Source organism: Physeter macrocephalus, chromosome 11 (genome assembly GCF_002837175.3).
Source record: "Physeter macrocephalus isolate SW-GA chromosome 11, ASM283717v5, whole genome shotgun sequence".
Taxonomy (NCBI): Eukaryota; Metazoa; Chordata; class Mammalia; order Artiodactyla; family Physeteridae; genus Physeter; species Physeter macrocephalus.
The window spans coordinates 172,196,478-172,215,900 of record NC_041224.1 but is presented as its reverse complement, the minus strand read 5'-3'; the positions used below and the strand labels follow the sequence as shown (position 1 = coordinate 172,215,900).

Below are 19,423 nucleotides of genomic sequence, written 5' to 3'. Positions count from 1 at the left end.
ACAGAGTGAAGTAAGTCAGAAGGAGAAAGACAAATATTGTATATTAATGCATATATGTGGAATCTAGAAAAATGGTACAGATGAACCAGTTTGCAAGGCAGTAATAGAGACACAGATATAGAAAACAAACGTATGGACACCAAGTGGGGGAAAGCAGGTAGGGGGGTAGGGGGGCAGGGTGGGATGAACTGGGATATTGGGATTGACATATATACACTAATATGTATAAAATAGATAACTAATAAGAACCTGCTGTATAAATAAATAAATAAATAAATAAAGTTCAGAAAAATAAAAAAATAAATTATCTAATAAAAAACCATTTTCCAAAAAAAAAAAAAAAACCAACATTTAAGGGTTTATTGTCACACAAGATGCTTTACATACATTACCATGTTAATCTTGACAATACATATGCAATATACTTATATCCTTAATTTAGAGCTGAGGAAACTGAGTCCCAGAAAAAAAAAAAGTGACTTCCCAAAAGTATTCCAACTACTAAACATTAGAGCGAGGATTCCAACCTATGATTTCTAAGTCCATACCCTAGGGCTACTAGACCACTAAGGGTCATCGTTTCATCTATCGTAAGAAGTGGCTGAACTGTCAGCCTAAAAATGTCTCTAAGGTGATAATTTTGCAAGAGAAAAATGTGCACACAAATTATTTAGTAATATTCATGTTACAAAAAATTCTTTTCCTGAAATTTCCACTATACATCTTTTACCATCCCAATGTCATGTCAACATAGCATACAGAAGTATCATGCATTGTGAAGAGGAGACAAACTCCTCTTCTGACTAAAGCAGTGTCACCAGTAATAAAGACAGCATCTCCTTTTGAATGGCTCTTCAACTTCACATATGAAAACTTGAGCTCATTTTTCCCCTCCCTCCTTTTACCAACAGAGGTACAAACAGCCCTCTGCTTCTCCATGGACGCATCTTAGAACTACTCTAACCTTTCCCCTCTCCCTCACAGCCCACGTCAAATCTCACAACGGTACACAAGATGAGCATTATCCTCAAGTGTTCTGGAGTGGAATGAACTTTTTAAGAAGCAAACATACCTGCTGCATTAATAAATCTTTCCTTATTTTTGTTTTTGTACTGTTTATTTTGGGTTTTTCCATATATTTCAATATTAACAGGATAATACTGCATGGTAACTTTAATATGTTTTTAATTTAGTATACATAGAAGGATAATAATTATTAAAATTTAGTTTCAATTATATATATATTAATTCCCACACACAAACACGTGTGTATGTACTAGGTCACAATTTTAACTGTATTCCTTACTAAGAATCATGGTAAAAAAAAACTGAAAATCATTGTTCCACAGTATTTTGCAAAGAGTAAAAAGGAAGATTACTAATGTCTGCCCTAAATATACGAGCTCTAACAGGAATATTGAAAGGTACGTAAAAAATGAGTTCAGGAATAACTACACAAACTTGGAAGATTCCTGGAAACATTGTAATATCTCCCATTATTCTTTTTAATCAGCTTATTTCCCCATTAACAAATGGTAGTAAAAAATCCATTAAAAATATTTTTAAAAAATATACAGATATAGGACATAGCAAGGGAAAGGGGATAGCTAAGAGGACTGGTTTACATCGCAGCCAATCTAGTAAGAGAGGAGCCCAGGAGGAAAACAGAATAGTAACTGACAGCTATAAAAAAAAAAAAAAGAGAAAAAAAATCACCTGCAGAAAGAAAAAAATCACCCTGGCACCTGCAGAAAGAAAAGATGATAAACAGCTATCATAGGAAGGAAAGGAGACCCGATTACTTAACCTATAGAAGACAGGTGGGCTGATATGTTCAATAATTCAGCAAGTATTTATTCAAGAGCTGCTGGGTACCAGGCACTGGCTCTGGAGTCTCCAGCAGAATCTAATAATGCTTTATGCCAAGCCAGAGAATTTGTCAGATGACAAATATGGACCGAGTGCTTATTATATACTGGACACTGAGCTAAGTCCCGGCAGGGACACGGTGGTACAGACAGATACAAACCCTGCCCTGTTAGAGCTTCACAGTCAGAGAAGACACAAGTTTAAAAAAACAACAAAAATCAACGAAATCATCCTAAGTGTACAAAGACCTATACAGGAACAGTACACGGTACTATCAAGAACATCGCTTAGTTCAGAGGTAAAGGAGGGTTTCCCTGAAAGATGAGTAGGAATCAGTGACAAGAGAGAGTAGAAGGAACAGTGTGTTCCAAGGTCCCAGGCTGAGGGGATTTATTCAATCACTTCATAAAGACTTACTGAACATTCAGGATCTACCAGTCACTGTGCTCTGCAAGTAGAAAGAAAACTATAAAAGCAAAGCACTCTGATTCTGTGTGTCTGAGTGGCTTCTTGCAGAAATAAAATCAATAGGACTTGATACAAAACTAATTACTGAGAGAAAAAGAAAGCGTACAAAATTATTGCCAGGTTTCCCTCCAGTACAATTTAAAAGGATGGTCAGGCTTCAATAACAAATGGAGGCATATTTAGATAAAAAGTGATGAATTCAGTTTTGGGCACACTGAGTTTGAAAAACCATCAAGACATTCTGGTAGAGATATGGTGGTGGCAGCACCCAGCAAGCAGCCCTGGCCCAAAGTCTAGGAGAAAAGCCCAAGGCTATAGCCACGTATTTGGAAATCACGTCAGGGAGATGCTAAGTCTAGGAGCGGAGAATATGGCACAGAAAGCGAGTCCCTAACACAATATGCATGGATCCTGTCTATTCATTTGACTGATATTACTGTAAGTGGGGCACCAAATCAGAAGAAATGGAGTACAATTACGAAATGTAAAAGCTCATCAGTCAACCCCAAATCAACCTGTAAAAGCTGTGTGAAACAATGATTCCTTTTCTCTAATGCTAATGATATGATATAACGGAATGATGGAGTTGAAGAGGGACTTAGGCATATAATTCACCCCCCTACACTATGACAATAAAGAAACCAACATCCACAGAGACTATGGAAGTTGTTCAATGTTAACTAGCTAGCTATTGCCAGGGTCAGGATACTACCTCCACAAAGCAAGAATCTTATTTAAATAAAACAACAAAATTAAGATCCCTCATGCGTTCCTAAATAACTATTAATTTAATTTCACAGGAATATTTTCTTCTTTAAGAGAAACAAAGCCAATTTTCTCCCTACTGTCCCTTATAGTAAAAGAACTATTTCAGACATTCCTATCACTCCTTTCAGCAATATATGAATTACCAGTCCTCCAGTTATAGTTGTCTTGAAGAAAAATATCATCTAAGTTAATATAATTGCTACTTACACCATTTGTAAGTCAATGAGTAAATATGGATCTATAGGAGTAAATAATGATGTATATATCCTACCTAAATTATAAATATATCTCAAGATTTTATGTTTAAATTTTTAAAATAAATTTACTTATTATTTTATTTATTTATTTTTGGGTGCATTGGATCTTTGTTGCTGTGGACGGGCTTTCTCTAGTTGCAGCGAGCGGGGACCAGTCTTTGTTGCAGTGCACGGGCTTCTCTTGTTGTGGAGCACGGGCTCTAGGCACGCAGGCTCAGTAGCTGTGGCTCGCTGGCTTAATTGCTCCGCGGCATGTGGGATCTTCCCAGACCAGGGCTCGCACCCATGTCCCCTGCATTGGCAGGTGGATTCTTAACCACTGCACCAGCAGGGAAGCCCTATCTCAAGATTTTAATATGTTGTCCAGACTAGGTCCACATGCTTTTCGTATGGGAATCACGAAGAAACTAAGCAGTATAATGGACTTTTAAAATCATAATATGTAGTGACTTTTACTATGAAATAATGATTAAATAAAATAACAAGTCATTCTATTCCTAAGTATATTCTGTTTACCTACACAAAAGGATTTAGAGCAGCACACATGTTTAAACATGCAAAATATTGAACACTTTAGTATTTTTTTAGAAAATACTAGTCAAAAGAATCAGAGCTGACTAGTATATCCTGAATTTGGGGGGTTTTTTTTAGCTAGAGAAAAGTAAATAATTTTGAAGGAGAAGAGAAATGTATGTACTAACCACCCGAGGAAAGCTGATAACCAGGGTGAGCACGGAGTTAAGTTACAGAGTCACAGAGCAAGGAGGAGTCTCGGCAGATGACTAGTACAGCTCCCTCACTTCACTGACAGAATTCACAGGAGCTAAATGATGCTCCCAAGGTCACACAGGTGGTTTGTGGCTGTGCTCTGTGTTTCTTAGCAACAGGGATTAAAAGAAAAACCCAAGTTACATAGCTCTCACCGCTGAATAAAAAGAAACATAAAATTAGCCTAGAGACGGATTATATATATACTCCTGTATAATAAATAAGTGACTAGAGTTAACTAATAAAATATATGCCATTTTGGAACATTAAGAAATATTTTTCTTGAAGAAAAAAAAAAAGAAAGGAGGCCACATCTACTTACCCACCATTATACCAAAAGAAATGAGTAAAACGCTGGAATTTCCGACCCTCCAGCAGGTTTCTGCTAATCCAATATTTGAAAACCATCCTGACGAAACAAATGTTCTTTAAACAATGTGTATCTCAGAAAACTACAGAAACCGTGTGAATGTTCCTACTTTGTAAAAAAAAAAAAAAAGTTTTAATCTGCTTAAATAGCAGAGATGAGGAACAGGAAAAACGGAGGATACTCCCAGGTTTTTAACTTGTGACATTAAGTAGACGTTGGTGCCATTTATCCTAGATAAGTAGACAACCCAAATTTGAGAAAAGATCTGAAGGAAGTGATAGAGCTAGCAATGCAATGCTGATATCTGAGGAAAAAAACATTAAAGGCAGGGGGAACAGCAAGTACAAAAGCCCTGAGGTAAACGTGTACTTGGTGTATTTAATGAATAGCAAGGATGGCTGGAGAACACACTAAGCGAAGAAGGGAATAGTAAGAAATGAAGTCAGAGCTGTAATGGGGAAAAAGGGGAGGTCACAGAAATCAGAGCAAGTACATGCTCAAACCATAATGGAACTAAATTAGAAATCAGTAACAAAAAGATATGCAGAAAATCTCCAAATATATGGAAATAAAACAACACACTTCTAAATAACTCATGAGTTTCATGAGTCAAAGAAGAAGTCTTGAGATAAATTTTAAAACTTTTTCAAGTAAACGATAATGAAGATACAACATATTAAAATTTGTAGGATGCAGCTAAATGGAAATTTATAGCATTAAAATGCATATATTAGAATAGAAGAACGATCTAAAAATCAATAACCTGAGCTTCCCTTTAAGAAACTAGAGAAAGAAGGGACTTCCCTGGTGGCGCAGTGGTTAAGAATCCGCCTGCCAGTGCAGGCGACATGGGTTCAATCCCTGGTCCGGGAAGATCCCACATGCCACAGAGCAACTAAGCCCGTGTGCCACAACTACTGAGCCTGCACTCTGGAGCCCATGAGCCACGACTACTGAGCCTACGTGCCACAACTACTGAAGCCCGCGTGCCTAGAGCCGGTGCTCCACAACAAGAGAAGCCACCACAATAAGAAGCCCGCGCACTGCAATGAAGAGTAGGCCCCTCTCGCGGCAACTAGAGAAAGCCCACACGCAGCAACGAAGATCCAACGCAGCCAAAAATAAATAAATAAATAAATTTTTTTTAAAACTAGAAAAAGAAGAGAAAACCAAATGTAAAGCAAGCAGAAGGAAGGAAATAATAAATATTAGAATAAAAATCAGTGAAACTGAAAACATTAAAAAAAAATAATAATAAAATCAAAAGCTGGTTCTTTGAAAAGATCAAAAAAACTGGTAAACCTTTAGCCATGTTAAACAAGAAAAAAACCTGAGAAGACACAAATTACCAATATGAGGAATAAAAGAGAGGACATCACTGCTGGTCCCACAAACATTAAAAGGGGATACTAGCATAGCATAATATGATGCCAATAAATTCAGTAGTGTAGATGAAATAGTTAAGTACCTGAAAGACAAAAACTACCAAAACTCACTCAAGAAAAAATAAATGACCCAAATACCCAAATATCTATTAAATAAGTAGAATTTTTAGTTAAAAATCTTTCAAAAATAAAATTCCAGGCCCAGATGGTTTAATGGATGAATTCTACCTAACATTTAGGGAAGAAAAAATATCGATCCTAGACAATCTCTTCCAGAAAAATAGAAAACCACTTCCCAAGTCATCTCATGAGCATCCCCCTAAAACCAAAAACTAGGCACAGATATTATAATAAAACTGCAAACCAATATCTCTCATTAAAAGAGATGCAAAAATCCTCAAAAACATAGTAGCAAATTGAGTCCAGAAACATATACAAGACTCATACATCATGACCAAGTAGATTTCATCCCAAGAATGCAAGGCTGGTTCATCATTTGAAAACTGATCAGTGTAATTCACCATATTAAGGACTAAATAAGAAAAGCCATATATGATATCAATAGATTCATGAAAAAAGCATTCAACAAGATTTTATACTCATTCATGATTTTTAAAAAACTGTCAGCAAATTAGGACTTGAGGAAACTTCCTTAACTTAATAGTATCCATAAGAAACCTACAGCCAACATCATACTTAATGACTTAATGATGAGAGACTGAATGCTTTCCCCCAAAGATCAGGAACAAGGCTGGGAGGTCCTCTCTCACCACTCAAACAGTGGAGGAATCTGGCAGATGCAACTTCAACTAAGTGATCAAGATTAACATCAGTGATAAGTCATGCTGATGTCATGTACCCCTGAAATGATGGGATGAGAGAGGCACGTCTCCCCTACGGTATTCTTCCCAAAAGCCCAAAACTCCAATCTAACAGTGAGAAAAACATCAGACAAACACAAGTTCAGGGACATACTACAAAACACCTGACCAGTACTCTTTAAAACGATCAAGATCATGAAAAGCAAGGAAAGACTAAGAATGTGTCATAGCCCAGAGGAGACTAAGGAGATGGGATAACTAAATGCAATGTGATATCCTGGATTAGATTCTGAAACAGGAAAAAAAGGACATTAGTGAAAAAACTGGTGAAATCCAAACAAAGTCTGGCACTTAGTAAATAGTGTTATACCAATGTTAATTTCTTATTTTAACAAATATACCATGGTTATGTAAGATGTTAGCTTTAGGGGAAACCGGTAATAGGCATACAGTAACTCTAAACTATCTTTGTAACGTCTCTGGAAATCTAAAATAATTCCAAAATTAAAATTATTTTTTTAAGAAAAGTAAAAGGGCATTAAAAGATATACTGTGTAAACACTAACCAAAAGAAAGCTGGAGTGAGTATATCACTATCAGATAAAGTAGACTTCACACAAGGAATATTTCTAGGGATAAAAACAAACATTACATAGCTACGAGGGGTTACTTCACCAAGAAAATATAACAACCCTAATGGTATATGCGTTAATTACAAATATCAAAATACATAAACCACTGGTAAAAATGATATATTTGAAAGGAGTAGACAAATCTGCAATTATAGTTAGAGACTTCAGTATTCCAGTTGTTTAGTCAGTAGAACAAGTAGCAAATATCCTTAGAGATACAGAAGATCTGAAAAATATCAACCAAGTTTACCAACTGACATTTATAGAACATTACACCAACAGCGGGAGAATACACATTCAAATATACATGGAATAATCACCAAGATCGACCCATGTTCTGGCCAAAAAACAAACCTCAGCAAATTTAGAAGAAATAAATTCAAGCAAAGTGTGTTCTGTGCCCATTACAGAATTAAACTAGAAACGAATAACAGGAAGGTATCTGGAAAAACCCCGCAAATAATTGGAAAATTATGTGAGATACACACACACACAAACTGTATGTGTAAATCATCCCCCCTCCCCCCCCACCATCACCAGAAGGAGAGATGCCCAGGCTGTACTTTTGTGAATCCTTTTCCTCTTCAACAATGTCTACTACTCAAGGAAATATAGTTTATAATTTTATTACCAAAAGTATTTCCAAGCAAATATAGTTTACAAGTTTATTACCAAGAGAATTTCTATGACAATTCTAAATCGATCAGACTTCTCAGTCTAATTTTTCACCTGAATATGTAAATATTTTTATGCTAGCCATATAACTCTCATTCTGCCCAAAACATATTAAAACCAAATATACAGAACTTTTTAAAGAAAATATTGTTCTACTCTGATATTTTTTCAGTGATAAACGGTATTTTCGGTTTTATTATAATATTATTGCATCTACTCCTTAATGAAACACAGGCACTTTCTGAATTATGAATATCTTCTTCAAAGGTGACCTTTTTTAAAAGCCCTGAAACTGTTCACCTATCCAAGTTTTTGCCCTTACAGGGATGTCCGTTAGCACCGCCTAGTGGATGAAATAAGAAACTGAGGTTCAACATCTTTTCCTTATCTTCTTTCTTAGAATTGAAGACAGCCTGCTGAAGCAAGATGGAACTTGCTAATGGAACTTGTAAATTCTGAGGCCCAACCCATCATATCGTCTGGAGAGAAGAGGGGGAAACGATGTCTGAAGAACTTAAGTGACTTGAATGTGATAGCAGAGATAGACACCAGGTCCCCTGATTCTTAAAGTAGCAAACTGGCCCTTTCCACTGTACACTACAGCTATGTGGAAAAAAAAATTAACCTCAATCCTTACCTTACACCACATACAAAATTTAAGTGGAAATGAATCACAGACCTGAAATTAAGAGCTAAAACCTCAAAACTTCTAAAAGAAAGCACAGGAAAAAAATTTAATTGACCTAGATTTGGCAAAGATTTCTTACATATAACACAAAAAGCACTAACTATAATGAAAAAAATCAATGAATTAGACCTCATCAAAATTAGACCACAGCAATCTGACTCATAATCACATGTAAAGATGTTCAATGTTCACTGGTCATTTGGGAAATCCAAATTATAAATACAATGAAATACCACTACACTAGACCACTGGTAATACCACCAGAATGACCTAAAACCAAAAAGACTGATCATACCAAGTGTCGGTAAGTTTACGGAGCAATTCAAACTCTCATACTCTCCTGGTGGAAATGTAAAACTGTATAATCACTTGAAACAGTTTAGCAGTTTCTTGAAAATGTAAACGTACACCTACTATATGACCCAGCCATTCCACTGCTAGCTATTCACCAGAGGAAAGAAAGCACATGTCCACACAAAGATCTGTACATGAACGTTTACAGCCACTTAGTTTGTAATCGCCAAAAACTTGAAGTTACCCAAATGTCCATCAACTAGTGCCTGGATAAACAAAATGTGCTATATCTTTAAAATGGAATAATTAACAATAATAAAAAGGAATAAACTATTGATACATGCAACATCATGAATGAAATTCCAAATAATTATGTTGAGTAAAAGAAGCCAGACGAAAGAGTAGCTACTGTATGATTCATTTCTATAAAATTCTACAAACTGAAAACTAATCTGTAGCGTCAGAAAGCAGATCAGTGGTTGCCTGGAGTAGGAGAGGCTATCAGAAGAAAGGGGGAGGATATTACAAAGAAGCACAAAGTTACTTTGGGGAGTGATGGGTATGTTCATTATCTTAATGGTGATGATAGCTTTATGGGTATACACACAGAGGTCAAAATTCATCAAATTGTACAGTTTAAATATGTGCAGGTTATTAGATGTCAATATACCTCAATAGAACTGAAATGAAATGTATATATACTCATCCAGTGATCCAGCATTCCATTCTCAGGCATTTACCCAAGAGATATGAAAACATGTCTACATTCTAGAACAGAAGAATCTGTCACTAATGTATAGTGACAAAAAGCAGATCATTGGTTGCCTAGGGTCAGGGTGGAGAATTAATTGCAAAGGGGCACCATCTGTAGAGAAAATTTTATAACTACATGAAGTTTCTGGATAGGAAGTTGCCTATGCATCCAAAGTAAAGTATGCTCTGAATTGCCAACAGTTGATTTAAAAGACCAATAACAATTATCCTTTACTGAACACAACTCTACACCAAGCATTGTGTCCTCTGCATGCACTTCCTCTAATCTTCTCAACAATCCTGCAATGTAGGTTTTACACTTCCCAGTTTAGATTAGGAGGCTTGGACTCAGATAAGCAACTTACCCAAGGTCTCTCAATAGATAAATGAGCAAGCCTCGGCCTCTAAGAATATTTCTGGGCCTGTCTTAAGACAAAGTATTTCCGACACTACAGACTGCCTTCTCAATGCCCAACATACTCATTAACTAGAGGTGACTTCTAGTGAAACTTCAGAAAAGTGTGTTTGCTTCCTTAAACAAGTACTTCCTTGAACACAAGTATCTGCTGGTACAATGCCACTTGTTCTCCAGGAGACGCCTAACACATACTAAGTACTCAATTAATATTTTGTATGTTTTAACCTGAACTCCTAAGATTCACTCTAAAGCAACTATTAGTTTCATTATAAATCTCCATTATTAACATCTCTGATTTGGAGGGGAAATTACACTGTAAGGCACAGCCACAGACAAGGATATAATAGATTTTGCGATTATGTCTGACCTGATTACCACATACCAGTATCATAACGCCAAAAACGTGGTGACTGTGAAGAACTAAGTCTGAACACTTTCTCCCTGCCTCCCACATTTGGTGGCCACCATGTACAACAAAAGGCACTGCAAAAAGCAAAATATCCAAGTTGAAAGAGGTACAGATATAAAGATCACTGGACTTTCCTCTGTGGTTTAATGGTACTGGAGGTGGTACCCATGAAAGAAGACCTTCTAACCAAGCAGTCTAGCAGAATAAAAACTAATTGTAGGGACTTCCCTGGTGGCGCAGTGGTTAAGAATCCGCCTGCCAATGCAGGGGACACGGGCCTGCCAACGCAGGGGACACTAGCCCTGGTCCGGGAAGATCCCACATGCCGCGGAGCAACTAAGCCCGTGCACCACAACTACTGAGCCTGCGCTCTAGAGCCCATGAGCCACAACTACTGAGCCCGCGAGCCACAACTACTGAAGCCCGCGCGCCTAGAGCCCATGCTCCGCAACAAGACAAGCCACCGCAGTGAGAAGCCCGCGCACCACAACGAAGAGTAGCCCCTACTCACCACAACTAGAGAAAGCCCGCGAGCAACAATGAAGATCCAACACAGCCGCAAATAAATAAATAAATAAAAACTAATTGTAAAAATTTATTGAAACTCTCTTCTAGGGAAAGAAAAAATTTATGTGATCTAAGTAAATCATACACAGAATAACAGAAAATTCTATGCGCTATTAGGTAGGCCCGCGCGCCTAGAGCCCATGCTCCGCAACAAGACAAGCCACCGCAGTGAGAAGCCCGCACACCACAACGAAGAGTAGCCCAAGCCCGCACACCACAACGAAGAGTAGCCCCTACTCACCACAACTAGAGAAAGCCCGCGAGCAACAATGAAGACCCAACACAGCCGCAAATAAATAAATAAATAAAAACTAATTGTAAAAATTTATTGAAACTCTCTTATAGGGAAAGAAAAAATTTATGTGATCTAAGTAAATCATACACAGAATAACAGAAAATTCTATGCGCTATTAGGTAGGTAGTTCATTATGGATATACTAGAAATTTATGTACTAGAAAGTTTGTCACTTTTGTTTCCTAAAAAATATAGGGTGGGACCACTCATGCGCTGCTGGTAGAAGTATAAACTGGTACAAGCACTTTGGAAAATTGTTTAGCAGTACCTTCTAAGCTGGACATATGCATATGCTGTGACCAACAGTTCTAGTTCTATGAAGACACCTAAAAGAAATGCCTACATATATTCACCAAAAGACTTGTACAAGAATGTTCATAGCGGCATTATTCATAATAGCCAAAGACTGAAAACAAAAGAAATGTCCACCAAGAGTTAAGCAAATGATATGGTATATTCATATAATGGAATACCATACAGGAATGAGAATGAACAATCTATTTCTCCATGCAACAATATGGACAGATCTCTTTTTTAAAAGGCTGAGCAAAAGAAGCTAAACACAAAGCAGTATAGTCCGTGGTTCCTACTATATAAAGTTCAAAGTCAGGCAAACTAACCTACAGTGTTAGAAGTTAGGATAGTATAGTTACCCTTTGCAGGGAATGGGGGAAACTGGACAAGGGTACATGGGAAGCTACGAGGCTAATACAAACAGGTTATGTCCTATTTCTTAATCTGGATGCTGGTTAGATGGGTGTTTTTTTAACTTGTGCAAATATAACAAGCTGTATATTTATGATGTGTGCTCATTTCTGCATATGTTCCAAAAGTTTGTTTTAAAAAACAAATAAAATATATGTTTATGAAAGTACCTCTTTAACTGAGATTCTTAATCCATTAATTTCTTTTTTTTTTTTTAAGAATAGAACGGTGAAGGAAGAACAGACCAGACCATGGACCAAACTCAATGCAGAGACAAGAGAGGAATATCATGGGTATCCAAGGTTGAAGCAAGATCATCTCAGCACATGTTCTGAAAAGGGACAGTACCTCTCTCAACAAGGTGTAAAAGACTCTCCCAACTAAGCAACACTCTCCGCTTTCCTGCCAAAGGCAAACTGAAAGCTTACAGCTAATAGGCTGCTCTCTGAAATGCCCACATGCTCCTGCTGTAACCAGTTGAGTTGTAACCAAGAGTCAGCTGTGTTTGTTCTCACACCAGTTTATCCCAATTTACTTGATGCTGCAATTACATAATTAAGTATTACATAAACATATGAATGCAAAGACAGAGTCGTTTCTATGACAACTAAATTGAAAGTTTTAGAAAAACTCAACAAAGATAAGTTGCCAAAGGAAACTGCTATTGAATTAGGAAGAACAAGACAACTTGCAAAAGCGGAGTAAAAAATAATCAAAAAAATCTAAGACAGGCTTTCAGACTGCTTCATAAGCATCTTTAAATTCTCACTCAACTTTAGAGCTTCCCTGGTGGTGCAGTGGTTAAGAATCTACCTGCCAACGCAGGGAACTCGGGTTCGAGCCCTGGTCTGGGAAGATCCCACATGCCACAGAGCAGCTAAGCCCGTGCACCACAACTACAGAGCCTGTGCTCTAGAGTCCGCGAGCCACGGCTACTGAAGCCCGCGTGCCACAGCTACTGAGCCCATGTGCCTAACTACTGAAGCCCACGCACCTAGAGCCCGTGCTCCACAACAAGAGAAGCCATCGCGATGAGAGGCCCGCACACTGCAACGAAGAGTAGCCCCCCGCTTGCCGCAACTAAAGCCCCCACACAGCAACGAAGACCCAATGCAGCCAAAAATAAATAAAATAAACAAATTTATAAAAGTAAATAAATAAAGTTATAAAAAAAATTATCACTCAACTTTAAAGAAACCTGAACGTGACATTATAAATGCATTATGGGGGTATTTATGCAAGAAAAAGGATTATGAACTGTATTAAGCAGACCCATACTCAAAAGGTAGTGGACCTACAACAAAAGATTAGCAAACAAATGTATTTTTTTACACTAAAATGAAATACTGAAAGTATGGATCATTTTTATGACTCCCCACATTAATATTAACCAATTTTGGGTGATTAACTAACCAATTCATCCCAAATGTGAGGGAGTAAAAATTGTGATGTGCCTCTCCAGCACAACACTCGAGAAAACCGGGCATGCAATCCTGGCTACTCAAGGCGCGCACACACACACACACACACACACACACACACACACACACACACACACTCTCTCTCTCTCTCTCTCTCTCACACACAGACAGACACACACACACACACTCTCTCTCTCTCTCTCTCTCTCTCTCACACACACACACACACACACACACACACACACACAACCCGTAAGCACCCCACCTGACCAAAACAGTACTAAATGACAGGTGTCAAAAAAAATAAAGAAATCAAAAGAATAGTAAAGGCAAAAGAAGTGTGGAGATACAGAAGATCTTAGAAATAAGGGCATACAAAGGAGATTTTCACACAACTTTTCCCATTTGCCAAGCAAATAGGACAGGTAGTCTTAAACATAAAACAACCAAAAGCTAGCCGGTAGCAAAGTTCTTCCTCATGACCTCATTGCTACCCTGTGCTAGTCTTGAATGCAAGAGTTCCCAAATGTGATCAGCAATAGCCACAGTTTACAGCACTTTTATTTCCAGATTTGGCTGCAGATTCTCACGCTGTGGTATCACTAGGGGGAGCACTTACTCCTATTTTTTTTTAAAAAAGGGGAGGTGGGGTGGGGGCGGAGAGAAAGAAAAGGGAAAAAGTTCCTAATTAACGATGTACTTTATCTGACTGTCCCTAAAAGGCAAAGGGCGAAATGTTTCAAAACTCACAGTGCAAAGTGGCAAACGGTTTTTAAATGACTGTAAAAGTAAGCAACATAAAATTAAGGTTAGGTACATTAACCAATCAACACATTTAATGCATAATATAAACAGCAAATATTGCTTAAACAGGCTGACCTTATCATCAGTTTAAAATAAGTATAATATGTGACGATTCTAATAAATACTATTAGCAAAGGAAGTTAATAGATATCTATCACAAACTTCAGTTGATATACTTTACTTGCCTATTACTTTATTAAACTATTGGAAGACAAAATTAATACTGCTATCCTCTTTTAAAAGTTTGTAATGTACCTTGAGCACCTAAGGAGTAAGGAATTAGGGACATGGCAAAGGAAACAGAAGGGAATTAATATTAATTGGGTACCTTTTTGGTGTTTGGGGCTCTACACATAATACAACCACCTTGGGAAACAAGAATTATTATTTTCCACTTTGCAGATAAGAAAACCAGGACTTAACAACCATAATAACTTGCCCATGATCACACAGATAGTAAGTGGTAGGACATAACCTAAATCTGTCTGATTCTATTGCCTACAATACAAAAAAGTCAAAAGTTGCTTAATTCATCTGGCACTTTGGTCATCTTAAGATAAATAAACACACTTTATTCCATTAAGAGGTATATATTTATATCATAGCACAGAACAAGAAAGAATCAAAACAGCAACAACAATAAAAAACAGCTTACCCTCTAAGAGCTTACAGTCTATTGAAGACAACGTATGCACACACACAAGTTAAGGAATACAAAGGTATGCAGCCACTAAGTGATATGGGAGCTCAGAGAGCCTGCGATCCCATCTAGTTTCAGCAGTTAGGAAAGGCCTTATGAAAGATGCAAGATTACAGCTGGATCCTGGAGCTGGAAAATATTGGAGAGGTATAACGAAAGGTATCCCAGGACGGGGAAAAGCAGAGTTAAGGATGAACGTGATGTATCTGAGTAACAGTGAATAAGGCAGCACGACTGCTTCAAAAAGTGAAGGACTGCGTGGAAACAACCTGAGTGTATGAACAAACAAAATGTGATATACTCCCACGGTGGAATACCCTTCAGCAGTAAAAAGAAACAAAGTACTGACATGCTACAATGCCGATGAACCTTGAAAACATTATACTAAGTGAAAGAAATCAGTCACAAAAGGCCACATATTGTATAATTTTACATAAAATGTCCAGAATAGGCAAATCCATAAAGAAAGTAGGTAGACTAGTGGTTCCCAAAGGATGCGAAGATTGGGCAGAAGTGGGGACTGACTGCCAATAGGTACAGGGTTTCTTCCGAACATGCTCTAAAATTGACTGTGGTGATGAACACACAACTCTGTGAAAACATGAAACCACTCAACTATAAATGGGTGAACCATATGGCATATGAACGACACCTCAATGAAGCCATTAAAAAAAAAAAGTTGAGGGCCTGGTGGAACATCCCATTGCAGAGCTAAGATGGAGTCACTTATGCCAAGCTTAAGGGTCTGGAATTTATCTGACAGGCAACTAGAGATATGCGAGTAAAGGTTTACCTAATGAAAGCACAGTGTACAAACTTAGGACCCTTCTCTAACAAAATTATTCCTAAAATATACACCAAAATCACAAAGAAGAGAGAGAACTAAAAGAAGATATTGTGATATGATTTTGACTAAGCCACAAGCTGTGACTATTAGGAAAGTTGTTTTGTTTCAGTGCTAAATGCCACAGATGGGTATATCAGCATCACATTTATGCAAAACCACAGAATCATCTTTGTCAAATCTTCAAATACTGTAATGTTCTAAACTTAATTATGGGGTTTCCCTGGTGGCGCAGTGGTTGAGAATCTGCCTGCCAATGCAGGGGACACGGGGTCGAGCTCTGGTCTGGGGAGATCCCACATGCCACCGAGCAACTAGGCCCGTGAGCCACAACTACTGAGCCTGCGCGTCTGGAGCCTATGCTCCGCAACAAGAGAGGCCGCGACAGTGAGAGGCCCGCGCACTGCAATGAAGAGTGGTCCCCGCTTGCCGCAACTAGAGAAAGCCCTCGCACAGAAACGAAGACCCAACACAGCCAAAAATAAATAAATAAATTTATTTTTTTTAAGTAAACTTAATTATGAAAATAGCATTAATAATTGATCTGCCATATTTTAGGGTAAGATAATGAACAGGGTAATTTGTTTTTCATTGGACAGCAGTCCAATATAATGCTTTTTTAGATACTAGGTTCAGTTTAAATGCTATCAGAACCTCCACTAATATAAAGCATTTCCTACCAATACTTATACATTTGACTCTAAAATCTAATGTAACATAATCTTCCAAAATAGATTTAATGTACAAAAATAAGAGAGCTATAGAAACAAATCTGACATTCAAAAGCAAAGAGGAAAATTCTTGATATTAAATATCCAAAACAGAGGAAAAGGTAAAGCACTCAAAAATAAACCTGAAAATCATAGAGGGAAAAAAAGGACTCAGTATTAGATTCTACAGCATTGGGAAGTACAAATAGGAAAAAAAAGGAATAAATTACATTTAAAATAGAAGGCTCAATACATGAGAGAAGAGGCTTTAACAGCTTTAACAGAGGCAAAGTTTGGAACATGTCCATAAGACAATCCCACACCCTCTCCTGAATCCCAGGGAAGAAAGAACCCTTCAGGCAGGCGTCTTGTTATCCCTTCAGAAGCTGGCCTAAAGGTGAAATCCCACTTTCCCCCAGGAGGTGGTGAGATGGTAGGAATACAAAAGAAGAACTCAGCCGGAGAGCCCACGCACAACCAAGCTAGTGTTTGCCTTTTGAGTCACCTTGCAAACCTCCTTCAAGGTAGATGAGCCACTAGAAACTAAAGGAGATATCAGATCTCTTTTAAAACTCTCTTGCCTAAGAATGAGAGGACCCATCTGCCTCTGTAAGGGCTTTGTCAGTTCCAGAACTGGATGAAACTTACGTTCTTTGTCTGAGAAATTCAAACAACTTAGACGACCTGGTTCGCTAACAATAAAAGCAAAATAGAAAATAAGCTATCCTAAAAAAGAAGCCTTGTCACTGATACCTAAAATAAGGTATCTGCTGTCGCAAGTAAGTAGAGCAAAACTCTCTATTTCCTCATTGTCAGCCAGCATTTATACGGAGAGAATTAAGTAGGAGTAAGTAGGCACTGACTTCAAGTCATTAACTGCTGTATGCTAAAAGAAGCTTATCCAAGTTTTCACCAGTTGTCTACCTACTCCAAACAAAAGAAATGTGGGAAAAGGCAGATGCTTACAACTACTGTTCACCATATTGGACACGTTAATCATTAAGGAATAAAGTACTTCAAATATTACACAATTATCAAAATAAGTTAAAAGGCATAGTCTCCATGAAACATCAAAAACACATACTGTTAACTCATACATAGATAAAACCATTTTCCTTTAAAAGAAATAGGTAGCTATACACCTGAAACTGACACAACATTGTAAATCAACTATACTCCAATGAAAATTTTAAAAATAATAAAATAAAACAAACAGGTAGAAACGATGAGGGCAGGCTACCATAAATCACCAAAAGATGAGGGGAAATAACCCCAACATAAGGTCTAAGATCCAGAAACATTTTAAAGTAACAGAATTATTGAAGAGAATGGTCTAAATTGTAAGCATGCTAAAATTCTGACAAGAATAGAACCCAAGATGTCACTAATAGGCTACAGAATAATTAAGAAAATGGAAGTCAAGGAGAGGAGATTGTTTTTTTAACAGGGTCATTCAGTGAATATCATGGGACTAGAAACATGATCTATAAAACATGAAAGAAGAAGAAGAAATTTGCCAGCACCTGAAACCGGCAAAGTAGACCTGAGCTAAGGAAACAAGGATGACAAATATCCTAGGAGGTAAATAACACCAGTTTTCAAAATCTGATTCCAAAAAAAAAAAAAGCGAAAACTAATTTGCCAAAAGGGGGGGGAAATGTGCAAGAAAAATTTTAAAACAATGTACACAAAATGCTTTAGGAAAATTTCTATTTCTGAAGTATTTTTATAGATATTTTCATTAATGTTCACATCAGCTTTTAAGAAGTTAAATCCACAGCACAATTTTTAAAATAGTTGAGAGAAATCTTGTAAATATTTGTAATAACCATTTGGCTTAAGCAATTCTGTAGGGCTTGTAAGATGAAACTTAAGTGAGAGTAGACGCAATTAAATTTTAAAATCTCTCAGGCAAAATTATAAAGCGCACATAGCAGAAGTAATATAAACAGGATATCCTGAGGGAAAAAAATTGAACTACCATATTTGTGGATTTTTTTTTCTGTACAGTAAATAGCATATAAAGTTCATACTCTGCAATTAACTTAAAATTAATCACTGGATATTCTTAAGTCTCATCTAAATTTATTGGATCTTATGCGAGGACAACCAAAGCTGCAAGATTTTTTTTTTAATGAGATTCAACTCAAACCATTAGTTGTTCTGTTCCTCCTCCAATCAATATTCTATAAGCTAGGTATCTTATTTGATTTCGGTTCTCAAGTTCCTAAGTCCATATCTAAATCTTAATTTATAACATAATTAAGCGCTGCGCATGCAAAAGTACTCTGTTCAAGTGGTTAAGTAAATCTGAACAGAACCGTAACATGACATTTCAGAAATCATTTGTGGATGCTGCCACAGGAAAAGCAGCAATTATCACAAAAAGACTTTATGAAATACCTGAGCAGATAAACAGCCCTTTCAATATCACTGAGGTCTTCATCAACTGTCAATCTTTCTATTTCTTCTGGTGTCTGTCAAGTGTAAAACACAAATTATGCACGCAAACATCGGATCAGTCTTGCCTCCAGGGACCCTATCTGAGTATGGACTAAGGAAAAAGTTTCACAATTAAGCGTTATCACTGAAAACTAACCAAGGGTCTGACGCCCTCAAACCTCAGGCGTCTCTACTTGTTGGGATTAGGTGGTGGAGTTTGGGGGGTTGGGGGCTTTTTTTTGTTTGTTTACCCTTCTAGCTTCTAGATCGAAGCCTGAGAATCACATTGTGGCTTCAGAACCTTGCTGAAATCAATTGTATGTATATATATATATATATATATATATATATATATATATA

The 19,423-nt window shown here is 37.3% G+C and overlaps 1 protein-coding gene across 1 annotated transcript in view; it reads right to left on the bottom strand.

Annotated features, from left to right (window-relative positions):
- The window catches only part of PPP4R4 (protein phosphatase 4 regulatory subunit 4), a 125,240-nt gene that overhangs the window by 103,002 nt on the left and 2,815 nt on the right, over positions 1-19,423 (bottom strand). Inside the window, exon 2 of the mRNA XM_028496363.2 lies at positions 19,025-19,098. Within this exon, the coding sequence (XP_028352164.1) occupies positions 19,025-19,098 (74 nt within the window). The remainder of the gene's footprint in view (positions 1-19,024; positions 19,099-19,423) is intronic.